The 13,020-nt window shown below is 35.8% G+C and overlaps 1 protein-coding gene across 4 annotated transcripts in view; it reads right to left on the bottom strand.

The window, feature by feature from the left end:
* The window catches only part of ANKRD12 (ankyrin repeat domain 12), a 59,216-nt gene that overhangs the window by 19,732 nt on the left and 26,464 nt on the right, over positions 1–13,020 (bottom strand). For all 4 annotated transcript variants that reach the window (XM_041714694.2, XM_030265980.4, XM_072924493.1 and 1 more), the window contains 3 exons: positions 5,445–5,591; positions 4,235–4,435; positions 938–1,080 (listed from right to left, as the gene is read on the bottom strand). In XM_041714694.2, coding sequence (XP_041570628.2) covers positions 938–1,080; positions 4,235–4,435; positions 5,445–5,591 — 491 coding nt within the window. The remainder of the gene's footprint in view (positions 1–937; positions 1,081–4,234; positions 4,436–5,444; positions 5,592–13,020) is intronic.

A 13,020-nucleotide genomic window follows, 5' to 3' on the forward strand; every position in this document is an offset into this window, starting at 1 on the left:
TCCCTATGTATAAAGAATGGGGAAATTCAGCAGACAGTGATACCTTAACAGGAAGCTTCAGACTTATTCTGGTACATAATGTCAGATGGCCACAGGTACCTGTACTGATAACAGATAAGCAAGAGGTCCCATTCTCCAAGACTCTACTACAACTTGGGTCTAAAGACCCAGTATCTTTATTTACATACCTATAAAAAGCAATTACTAAATAGCTAATAAAAAGAATCTCAACATATTATCAAAATTAATTTCTCTAGCTTTTCCAGAAAAACCTTTTAAACTGAACATCTTGTTTGCAAGGTGTACTTGATTTAAGGATGAATTCTATTCTTTTGCTTCCAACAACAGATCATATACACAGTAATGAAATAAAAGAGATATAAAGGGAAAGCAGAGTAATTTTTGATCTTATTTGCAGAAATCAATAACAAATTTGAAAGTTAATGTAAAGCACCTACAGAGCTCAATTTATCTTCTCCACTAAGTGCTGATTGGTAAATTAAAAAAATAAGAATATATATACCTCAATTCTCTATTTCAATGCCATTAAAATATTTTAAAAGAAATATATGATATATACCTTTAAATATTTATAAACATGTATGTATAACATACATGAATCCACAGTATACTTTTAGGTGACAGTTTTCTTTTGAGAAGTCGATACAGTAAAAGTTTCTCAAAAATAGTCAGTTAAGTGCTTATTTACTAAGAAAGTAAAGGTGAAACTTATAAATACTTAAAACAGATACTGGTAGAATATATCTGGCAATAGAAGTGAGATGAAACAATCAGAACAAGTTTAAGATGCTCCCAAAACAGCAGAAGCAGAACTACAAGACTGTCTGACTGCAATGAGGACAGTTAGGATCTGTTCTGAAGCTTCAGCATTTAAAATCATGTTTTTATCCCCCTCTCACTCTCCCAGAACACTCACATTTCTATGTCCACTGCTAGCAGAATCATGAAGAGGGGTATCATCATCCAAGCCCTGTGTGTTCACATCTGCTCCCGCTGCTATCAGAACTTTAGCAACGTCGTAGTAACCAACATTACAGGCTTCATGCAGTGGTGTCCAACCTAGAGTGAAGAATGGCAGGTTTATCAGAGATTTGATTTTTCATTCCTGAAAAATGATAGATCTCTATTGCCTCTGAACATTTCAAAACAGACTCACACACAGTGTTTGGCAGAACAGCAACGCCATCCCTCTGATGAACAACACACGCTTTATCAACTTCAAACCTCACATCAAATTTCAAGATTCTCTGAGATTAAACTGAATGCTGGAATCACAAATCAAATAGTAGAAGACAAAATCTGGCACAAAATCCCCAGGCTAAACATGTTAGAGATTCTTTGACTAGTAAACATTTGGACTCTGACAGGTGTATATATAAATAATGTTAAAATAAATGTAAACCGTTTGAAAGCCACACTATTGGAAACAGTAATTGGAGCAAACTGCCATAAGCAGTGCTCCTTTACAGTTACTGAACATGTTACAGCATCACATAATCATTAACAACATTAGCAGCTAATAAATAATGGCAGAGAACTTACTCTGCTATTTCCCAGAACACTAGTCATTGTTTGCAATTTTGATTTCCACAAGTTCAGTGTTCATTTTCTGTAGCAGAGCGTCAACTGAAGATGACAACTCACACAGGCTATATTCTTTACCTCAATTTCCTCTTCACAGCTTGATGACTTCTGCTTCACAGCTGACCTGAACTGCTATTGATACCTTCTCAAAGCCCAGCTCTGGGGAGGCATTCAACTTTTGTTTCCAACATAACCAGTAAAAGAGTTTAATCACATGAGCTCTGTATCTAATCAGCAGCAGTCTTGTACATCCACAAAGTAGAGGTACAAGACACCCCTAACTTATCTAATCCCTCAATAATGGGATTTCTCACCTTCAGCCTTCACTCAACTTCCAAGCTGCCACTCATTAAAATTTTAAAAACAGCTAAAAAAAAAAAAAAAAAAGGAAAAAGCAAAAACCAAAAAGGGAAAAAAAATAAAAAAGGTTCTAAGTTATTCTAAAGCAAAACACTTCTTTCTGTTCTTCATACACTAAATTTCCTCTTCAATCATCACTTGGGTTACTCACTTCCAGCTCTGTCTGGCTCCCACCTCCATCTTTCCATTTTCTTGCCATTTGCCCTTTCACACTCACCCAAAATGATAACATTCTTCTGCTCTCAGCCCTCTGATCCCTGGTTTTTATTCTCTGTATTAATTATCTTCATCATTTATTTTTCTCCATGTTGTACTGCTTTGCTTTTCCATCCTTTCACAATGTCCAGCCTGCCAACTCTAGTGCTGGCTTGCTGTCAGTATCTGTTTCCTTTACTCTTGTTCTCACACGGCAGTATCATTCTGGCAGATATCCCATGAGCAGGGTTACTTCCTGCATTACTAATTCATTTTCTGCTCCTTTAGTTCTGCCAAATCCTTAGCTAAAAAACCTCTAATTCTCTAAACTACACTGCATACTAAATTCCTACTTTTCTCCACTCATGACTCACTGCTTCAATCCTCCCCCTCTGCACAGTATTTTGAAGTTCAGCTATCTCTGCTTCTCACTTTGGATCAACAATAAAAAAATATCTCACTTGATCCCAAACAACTTCTCAAGAATTTTGAACAAATTCTCCAACAACTTGTATCCAACTGATTGTCAGAACCAGTTCTCAGCCACTGTCCTTTTCCTTTCATCTGCCTTTAAATTCAGTATCTGCCCTAGGTCAGACTGGGATGAAGCTGTGAAGTTAACTTCCTTCAGAGCAACCCATACAGTAATGTGCATTGCATTTGGGGGCTACACCAGTACTCACAGCATACTAGTGGTTTTGGCTACTGCTGAACAAGGCTTGTGAAGTGTCATGGTTTTCTCTCTCCCTCCTCCTGCATGAGAGTTTGGGAGGGGACATAGCCAGGACAGCTACCCAAATATATAATCCATACCACAGGATGTCATGCAATAGAAGTTCATTGAAAGGAGAGGGAAGGAGGGTAGTTTGTACATAATGGCATTTGTCTTTCCAAGCATCTATTACACCTGCTGAGGCATTGCTTCCTGGGAAGGGACTGAACATTTGTCTGATGATGGGAAGTAGTGAATGAATTCCTCTTCTTCCTTTGCTTGCACATGCAGCTTTTGCAATTCTTATTAAATGGTCTTCAACACGACCCACAAGGGCTTTTTCTATCTTATTTTCTCCCCACACCTTGTTGAGGAAGGGAAGTGAGAGAGCAGCTGGGTGGGTGTCTGGCCGCTTGCCAAGGTCAACCCACTACATCTCTTCAAGTGTTTCTATTATTCTCGCAGTGATGTCTATGGGCCTGTCTTCCCCTGAACCTCCCCCTCCTTTTCTAAAATTGCTCTTGTCAACAAGTTCTTCTCATATCCCCTCTCAACTTCTTAGAAGATCTCAGTGTTCTACTTCTGCTTGTCTTCTCTTCCTCTACATGCCAGTCCTGGGCAGCTTCATGTTCAAATACAAATTCAGCCCCTCCTCAAAACAAGAAATTACCAATCTGTTTCTTACCTAAAGTAAAGATTTCAGTTCATCTCATTAATCACTTGAAGCCAAGTATGAGCTGACTAATTGTGCTATATGGTTCTTAGCTTCTCCCACAGGGGCCTGCTACCTCAACTCCTCTCAACCATTCCCACTGAGAACATAATCCAGACCCATAAACCTAAAAAATATTGTATATGTTACAACATAACAAAGCTCATCAACCATTATGTAAATCACAGCAAATAGCGACACATCAAAGCTGTCATTAATCCAGCAGGACTAGATGAAAACTGCTACCATGCCACTCTCATCTGCCTTGGTGTGCATCAGCTGTCCCAGTGAAGACAGTGCACATCACAGCACCACCACCTCCACCATTACTGACTTTGCATCTCCTCACACAGCCCACAGTCTCACCATTTAACTCTGCCCAGCACAATCCTACAAAGTTCAGCAAGAACACAGAAATCTGTGTGCACAGATTTCTGCCAATACCCACTGCCCCGTGGCCCTGGACACAATGAAAACCCCTCAGTATTAAAACACTGCTCTAATCATACACTTTGTACTAGTGTCCCAGTACTGCCACTGCCACTGGAAATGAAAACCACAATTTTGGGAATTTCTATGAAGTTATACTTTTTCAACAACTTCAGTGTTACTTTTAATCGATACAGTTAAAAGTACTCACATTAACTTACCTGCAAAATCTTTTACATTTACATTTGCACCTAATCTGATTAGCTCCTTGACCTGTTTAACATCCCCTCGAATTGCTGCCATATGTAGAGGAGTTTCCCCTCTTTCGTTTCTCTTGTTAACTTTATCTTTTTGTCTTGAAGAAGACGTTGGAGTTTTCTTTTGTGTTGGTGTTGTTTGTACAGAATGATTTAAGGTGGAATCTACAAAACAAGTTTTTAAATGGTCATTATTAGTTAATTGAAGTGAGGTGAAATAAAAAAATTGTAAACACTTGCCTTCAAAGATGATAATGACCAGTGAATAATTATATTTAAATAAAAGACATTTCACCTAACACAGGTGTCAGCACAATGTTGATTTCCAATGTGAAAAAGGGCATTTTGCAAAATCTTACTATTTTAAGCAAGTTTCTAGGAGAGATGAAGTCTATCCTAACTACAAGGTTCACATACTCTGGCATAAATTCTCCTGAATCAAGACAAGGTGAGATCACCCAGATCAGTATCTACCCAGCTTCCCCTTCCTCTAGCAAAATTCCACTAAATTTTTCTGCAGTGGGATGCCATCTTAAAGAATTACAGTCTGTGTATTGTACTACATACAAATCCTCAGCTGTACCAACACAGCTGGGTGGACTGGATAGTTCCTTAAGGAAATCCAGCCATTTGCTTTTAAATAGCAATTTCATAAAAACTTTACACCTGTAGAACATATACATACGTAAAGATTTTTTTTTAAATGCAGCTGGACCAAGGACAGTTTGAAATGGTAAATTAAGAACAAAATGTCTTCCCTCTCCCATTAAATCAGAAGGAAATAGTCCCATTTCCTCCTAAATTAAAATCCTGCTCCAAAGTGAGAAAATGAGATAATAGTTAAGCTTCAATAAAAATCAAAAAAAGAAAGTATTTCAGGCTTTAAACAATCCATACCGAACAGTGTCTGAGAGGCAAAAATAAACAAAGGAAGAAATCAAATTTTCAGTTTTTACAGCTATCACAGTGCAAACCTTTTCACATAAATTTAGAAGATCACGGATTTTTCATCAAATTAATCATCCATGTGAAATATATTTTAACGTAAGTATGAATGATTTAAAATATGTGAAAAAAAGCAAAGATTTGTGAAAAACATCAGTGATCTGAGTATTCTGACTAGGACAGAATTAAACAGGCAGGAAAAAGAAAACTGTTAACTCTGTAAGATCACCTGGACTGTTGTCTCTTGCTGTCATCTGCATGAGAAGTGCCATCTGTTTGCGCTCTGACAGAGGGTAACCAAAAAGAATGCTAACGGGTGCTGATTTCTTATTCCCAGCATCCTTCTTCATTTTCTTTTTCTCCGGACCTTCCTTCTCTAGAAACAGGAACATTTCAAGACTCAAACTGCAGTTCCATCAGTATATTTTTCTAAAAATAAAACCATCCTCTTAAGGCCTGTAAACTCATGATTGTTGACAGGTGATGAAAAACAGAAATTACACCTCTAACTTACTGCATTTGCATTAGTGTTGGTTACTGGTTCTAATCATATTAGGATAATAAGCTACTGAGATAAAGCACTTAAAGCTGTAAGCAGGATTACCAAAAAATTCTAACAGATGAAAAACCTGTTTCATAGAAGCAATGCTTCTATGAATGTATATCATAGAAAATGTATGTCACAACTTCAATTCTCAGAGATTAAAGTCAGGAGTTTAAAATTTCTGTAAAACCAGCTGGTCAGCTTTGAACATTGAATATAGATCTGAGATTACACTCTATTCTACTTCTCTCAAGACATCATGTTAAAAATTAGGAAAAGACTAGTTAATATTGGTATCTGCTAAGTAATTGGTTAAAAGATTGTTTCTCTCAAACTCATCCTGGTATTTTGTCTTAAAGCAATTTGTTCTCCAGAATTCATATCCTTCAAAAACATACAGCAATTTTATATACATAACTTCTTTCCTTTTCTCAATATTTACGGAAGCTGTTTAATATTTCATCTCCAAGTTTTAAACCATGAGCTAAAATTACACATCTGAGTAAACACATCAAAAATAAAACAAAACTAAACTCCCACCAAAACCAAAAAACCTGTCATCTGCAAAAGTAGAAAACCTTAAAACAGAGGACTCCATTGAGAAAAATTTCACTGAACTTCTGCAGAGATAAAAATTAGAATCTTAAGCCCCTTTGAGGTTCCTAGTTATCTTTTCACTTTCTACAGTTCTGCCTTCTTTCTTCTTCCATTCTTTTCCTCTCAATGGATTTTCTGCCTTCCTAGCCTTCTCTAAATCTTTCTAGGCCTGATTACAGACACAAGCTCTAGTAAGGCAGTGCTTTTGAGGCACAGGAAGGCACATCTTCAATTCTTATCTTGAATTCCACACTGACCCATAAGAAACACATGATTTTATGGGCTAAACAATTGCCAGCAAGAGTATTTAAGAATATAAATGGAAAGCTACAGACCCATGTACATATTTTAAAAACCTCTATAAATTTAGCCATCATGTTTAAAAAGTAAACAATCCCTTTTACAGAATCAAATTATTTTTTTCTTAAACTGCAGGCAACTCACAGTCTTGACTATCTAAAAAATTAATTTAATATTCAAATCAACAATATTTGTGTTGTGCCGGATTGATAAAAACATTTGCATAGGAAAATAAAAAAAAACCAACTTTACAATAAAATTGTACTTTAAACTTTTCACTGCAAGCATGCTGTTATTTCTGCAAAGATAAAGTACAGCATACTCTTTACTGACTAATTTAGTACTTCCATTGAAATAACACATTTCAGATTGACCAGCACAATCAGATATTTCTTAGCATATGGTATGGACTACTCACGATTCTTTCCTTGAAAAACACATTTATTTTCATTCTGAATTATTCCCTACTATTTTATAGCTATTTTCAGCTTGAGAAAATAATGTATCAAAATAAATGAAATAAAGTTTTTTATTAAATAGGTTTCACTCATATATATCGGGATTGTCTGAGTTTTTTGGGTTTTGCTTATGTTTTTAAATTAGCATAACTTATTCCTGCCTCATGTTCAGTGATCCATTTCAGTGGTAAATTATTCTTCTATTACATTTTATTAACACAGTGTTTGCAAAGCATTCCTAGATCTTACAAATTAAAAGCACCAAATAAGAACATAAGTGTTCTCACTGAGTTATACTGTAATTACGCACTTACTGCTCAAAAGGAGACACAATTTTATTAAAATGGATATTGGACTTCATATATGCTGTCAGTAAATTTAAACAGTTCAATTAACAAAAATCAACATGTCTTATGATTATAGCAGGTGCTCCTGATAATCCCCCCAGAGATCTCATGGACATAACCTGGTCCTGACAAGAGGGGTGGAAGAAAGCAAAAAAACCAAACCAAACCAAACCAAACAAACAAAAAAACCCCAAAAACAAACAAACAAAAACAAACAAAAAAACCCCCAAAACCTAACAAAAAAAAACCCCAAACAAACAGAAACCCCAAAACTCAAACCAAACCAAAAAACAACAACAAGAAAAAAAGCCAGGAGAAAGTGAGCAGGGCATATAAAATAGAAAGTTTTATACATCAAAAAATACATCAACGTTCCAAGAATAGTATCCCATAGTACACTACACTATAACAAGAGGAGAGCAACTTAACATTCAGGAGCTTAAACTTATTAGCTATTCTTATCTTACAGTAACAGAAAATTTCACCACTGTGAACTTGATATTTTTATAATTCAAACAGTAACAACTTTCCTAATAAAGGAACAGAATCAGTTTAAGATACTAAGTTTAGGTAGAATTTAATGTATAAAATTGTCTATGAAACTCAATCAGTTAGTCTGGGGTTTTTTTCCATTTTTTATACTTGTTTTTAGGTCCTATAGAATACAAATATCTTCTTTTACATTCACATTCTCATCACTTTCTGCTGCTCTTCAGCAGTTAGAAATTAACATAATGGTTAGAAATAGAACATAAGAGATTTTTTCACTTTTTATTAAAAAAATAAAAACCAGAACTCTTCAAGTGGCTTCATGTTCAACCACCTTTATTAAATAAACTTCATAATACACAGCTAAATCCCTCTGGACTATATCTCTTTATATTTCCCTTGGCAACACAAGCTTTTCACTGAACACTTAAATTATTTTGAAATACTCAAGTTATGTCAAACAGGAATTCAGGAGTATCTGAGCACTTATTCATAAAAGGGCTCAATGAAATCCACCCACAATACTTAAAATGCTCAGGACCAAGGAACATCAGAGACACTGGTGATTGTTTTAGGATAACTTATGCATGACACATTTTTGGTTGCCTTGGGACAAAATCTATCTGTTTTTTGTTTGCTTGCTTTTTTCCCCCCAATTGGATAAATTACAAATACCCACTCAAGTAGTTTTTAATGTTTTGGAAAATTAAATTACTAAGTAATATAATACATGGATTTCTCGAAACCAATCATGCCAAACTAACATTTGATATTTCATTTGGTAAAATAATCACTTCAGTGGATAAAGAAAATTAAGCAAAAAACCCCCAAAAACCTCAAATTCAAACTTCAGGGCTCGCTCATCATACTCTGTTATTATATAAAAGACTCTCAATATAGTCTAAAACATAAAAAATAACAGGATCAAAAAATAGGACAATGAAAAATTAAAATATTAAATGCTTTAAATAAATTTTATGAAGTCATACGATTGAATGATACACAACCAAAGAAAAATATGTTCATTGCTAGGTCAAGATCTAGATACAGATGATGAGGTTCAGAGATAGAGTTTATGGAGCTCTGTGTGATCATTGCAACCTCACTGAAGTTATTTCCAAGAGAAACACATCATGACTGGCTGTGTTTCCTACCCTCAGGGAAAGAGAAAGCTCAGAATGTGATGCGGAGACCCCATAGTGCATTTAACAATGTAGAGATTTCAAGATACTATTGTGATACCTAATTAATCACGTTCATGACATATTTATTTACTGAAACCAACACACAAAACCACCTCAAGTTTCCTGTCTGTAGCCCAAACAACAGTTAAACCTGTTATAGCTGAACAATAAGCCCATACCCAGCAAGCAGTGTGTGAACAACACCCCCACTAACCTCTAACTACAGAGAGCATGAGCACAGGAATTGTGTTACTGTGATATACCCATGCAACATCAAGAAATCAGTTGTTTTGCTCTTCTGGATGTCAACTAAGTGCTAAAAGAAGTATGACTGTGCCAGGTTTGGACTGCTTTAAAGACTGAAATTGAAGAGGTCAGAAAACAAAACCAAGATTCTGCTATAAACAGTAAATCTGGAGAACATAATTTCCAAGAAAGATCAATAAATTGCTGCATTCAGTGTAACTGTAACTTGTTGCTCCTGAATAATCAACTCTGTAATAAGACTCTCTTTACAATGGAAAGATTTTTAGGATCTGCAGTTATGTTTAATTTATTATGAAAAATTCAAATTTCTCTCTTCAGACCAGTAAGGTGGAGAAAGCAAACAAATCTGACCTCAGCAAAATCAACACTTGTCTATTGTTCTTATTCCAATAACCACATCAGAGGTTACTTAAAACTAACCAGATTACATAAATAAGAAAATGTATGTAATTCTGTTAAGTAGTCTAAGTAACTGATGGCCTTTCAATCAAATTATGGTTTTGGATTGGGAGACCTAAAATCAGAGAATTTATTTTAAAATATATGAAAAAGAATTCTGCTTTGATCATCCAATCCAGCAGTTTCAATCAAAGCTTGCATGTAGACTCCTACATAATATTTACTTATAAATAGGCTAAGGCTATACTGCAGTATAAATAAATATGCCTGCAGGATGTATACATCTGTTTTGGTTGCTCTGACCAAGAATGGGGATGTCACAACAAAGCCTTCACTTTCGGGAAGCCACCACAGCCAGGGGAGTGTCACAGCCCTGTACAACAGAAGAAACACAACAGGATGCTGCTGACAAAGACAGGGACAGAGTGTCCTTCCAGGTGTGTCCTGTTCCCAGGGGCCTCTTCAGAGGGCCACAGCTCTCCTGGGACTCACATTATCTTTCAGATCTGCGCAGACTTGGCAGCTCCTGCAGCCTTCTCAACTGGCACTGCAGGACCGCCTTTACGCAACTGGCTGCACTCTTCGTGGGTATTAAATTGTTAAGAAAGTAAATAAAAGACTCAATCTTAAAATACTGAATATAAATTTATTGCAGCATTTTCTTAAGAAAAAGAAAATAAAAAATAAATTTAGATAAAGAGGTGGGCTATAATTGTTCTAGACTTTACAGCACTCTACAAATGCTGTTTGGTTGCAGTCTTGCCAAAACTGACTGGGTGTAAAATGTACTTTGTTTATAGGGTTGCAGAAATGAAAAAAACCCCTAAACATTTCTGAGTTATGTCAACATTCATTCTGGCTGTCCATGTACATTACCACTTGCAAAATTTTGACAATACCTGAAACAAACAAACAAAAAAACCCCCAAAAACCAAACCAAACCAAAATAAAGCCCACCAGTAAAAGGAACAAAGGAGCAATGTTTACAAAAATCAGTTAAAAAAAGAAAAAAAATTAGTTTATGGAAGACCCTGGAGCTAGAACCAAGAAAGTTGTAATGACGTAAAGCTCTAAAAATTAGATATCCCCGTTCTTTTACTCATTTACATGCCTAAACAGGATGAAATCCAATTATCTTGGAGTTTCTACAATCAGCTAGTAGCCTTATATTGTATCTTGAGGACAAATAATTTATTAAACTATTAACAATTTTTAAGTACTTCTAGCTACTTTTACATGTAGGGATTTTTTAACTCAGACATTTATAAAGACCTTGAAGCTGATAGGAAGCTTTTCTTTTTTCCTCTCTGTGTCTGGTTACATTCTCATTTCCAAAACTTACTTTCTTCCTTCTCAACATTTGCCATTCTCTGTCCATAGCTATCAGGGAGACACTTCTGTCAGAGGTAACAGTTTAGCTCAGTGAGAGCAAAGCTTTTCCATGTATAATGCCGCATTTGTGCCAGAAGCAGCATTGCATTTCATCATCACTGATGCCAGTCCTAATCCATGTCAGTGACAAACTTGGCACCAGTGTGTCTAATTCCCAGTAGTCTAATCTAATTGGTTAGGCACAGAATCTACATTACAGGAACATTTTTTTCCATCCTAGCAATACGCCTGTTCTGAAGTTTCTGGAAGGTTTATGTACCAAGTTTCCCACCTGCAAAAGGGCAGTTGCTCTAAGCTCCCTCCCTCAGCAGAAATTAAATGTTCACCAAGCCCTGATGCTTGCTAGCACAGTTAAGAGCTGTGAGCCTTCTACTTTTATGTTAAATATATCTTGCCCCGGCTTGAACTGTCTATTTCACCTCCCTGCTACAACTTCTGACAAAAAAATGTTGTAGTGTGAGCATTGTGTTTTTGTGCATGTCTAAGTGTCTGAAGTAATCAATCTTGTTTGTGGCAACTGTAACAATAGATGCTATAGCAAAAAACACACAAAAAGTTCTGATACTTTACAAGATGCTTGGGACAATGACATATTTAAAGCTGATGGGGGTGGGGAGACATGACAAAAGATTTTCAGAGAAAACTTTCAATAAATATTTAATATGACATCTAAATACATTTACTTCCATTACAAAAAAATAGTTACGGTCTAATATCAAGCAAAAAATTTAATAAATCAGGTGCTGGGAGCATACTTCTAATTTAGACATGGTCTTTTCAGAATCAAATGGCATTGTGAATACTGCAAGAATGCTGTAAAACCACTGGGAACAGAACTAAAGCCAAGAGCATTGTTTTGTAATGCGACTATTTCAACTATGGATTTCATACTATAGTCTCTTTACAGTAATAAAAATATGTATGTATTATCAAGGAGTCAAATCTGCATGAAATCAATCCTGAACAAAAATTAAACTCACACTGAGGTATACACTTCTACTTTACATTTAAATCTACGCATATTAAGGGAACCAACTGGCCATGGAAATATTCAAATGTACAATAAGCAATGTATAAAAAACTGTAGCACTGAGCCTTTGAGAAATTTGGGGAATTTCAATGCATTCTGCTGGCCATGGATACTGTTTGTTTATCAACTGAACTATTATTGCACAATGACACAGAAAATTAATTACCTAAACCCAGAGAAAATTGTACCTCTTGGAATGTATCCAGCTTCCTTCATCTTGATTTGAAAAGAACTGTGTTAAGAATTGCAGTTTGAAGTCTTGAAATCAGTTCTAATATAAATAAGAAGCTGGGAAGAACTACTTATCCTGTGCAGAGAAGGTACAGATCACAGGAACTTGAACTGAAAGGAAAATGTGCTCTCCATGACTAGTTTAGTTAGCCCTGTCACCTTAGCAACCCTTTCTGTGAAGGATAGTCCATCTACCAATCTATCCAATGCTCCCTTCCCAAACAAGGCTATGAAGTGTCTCAAGGCATTCACATGTTTTTTCATCTGTTTATTCATTTAAACAAATGGACCTCTAGGGATGACATTACGAAGAAAGATTTGTAACTGAAACAGAAGGAAAGAATGAGGTTAGGAAACAACTGGAGAATATAGATCAACTATGGTGGCATGCTGGCCATTGCTAATGACAGGATGAAAGCCTATCAGACTGAGATGCAACAATCAGAGGGAAGCAAGCAACTTTTATACTTAGTATTCTTTTTAAGGAGAAAAAAGAAACAATGTAAAAGCATACAGTTAATTAAGTCAGGATGTATTTTACCAACAAATAATTAGGTAAGGAAATAA

Source organism: Taeniopygia guttata, chromosome 2 (assembly GCF_048771995.1).
Source record: "Taeniopygia guttata chromosome 2, bTaeGut7.mat, whole genome shotgun sequence".
In the NCBI taxonomy this organism is placed as follows: domain Eukaryota; kingdom Metazoa; phylum Chordata; class Aves; order Passeriformes; family Estrildidae; genus Taeniopygia; species Taeniopygia guttata.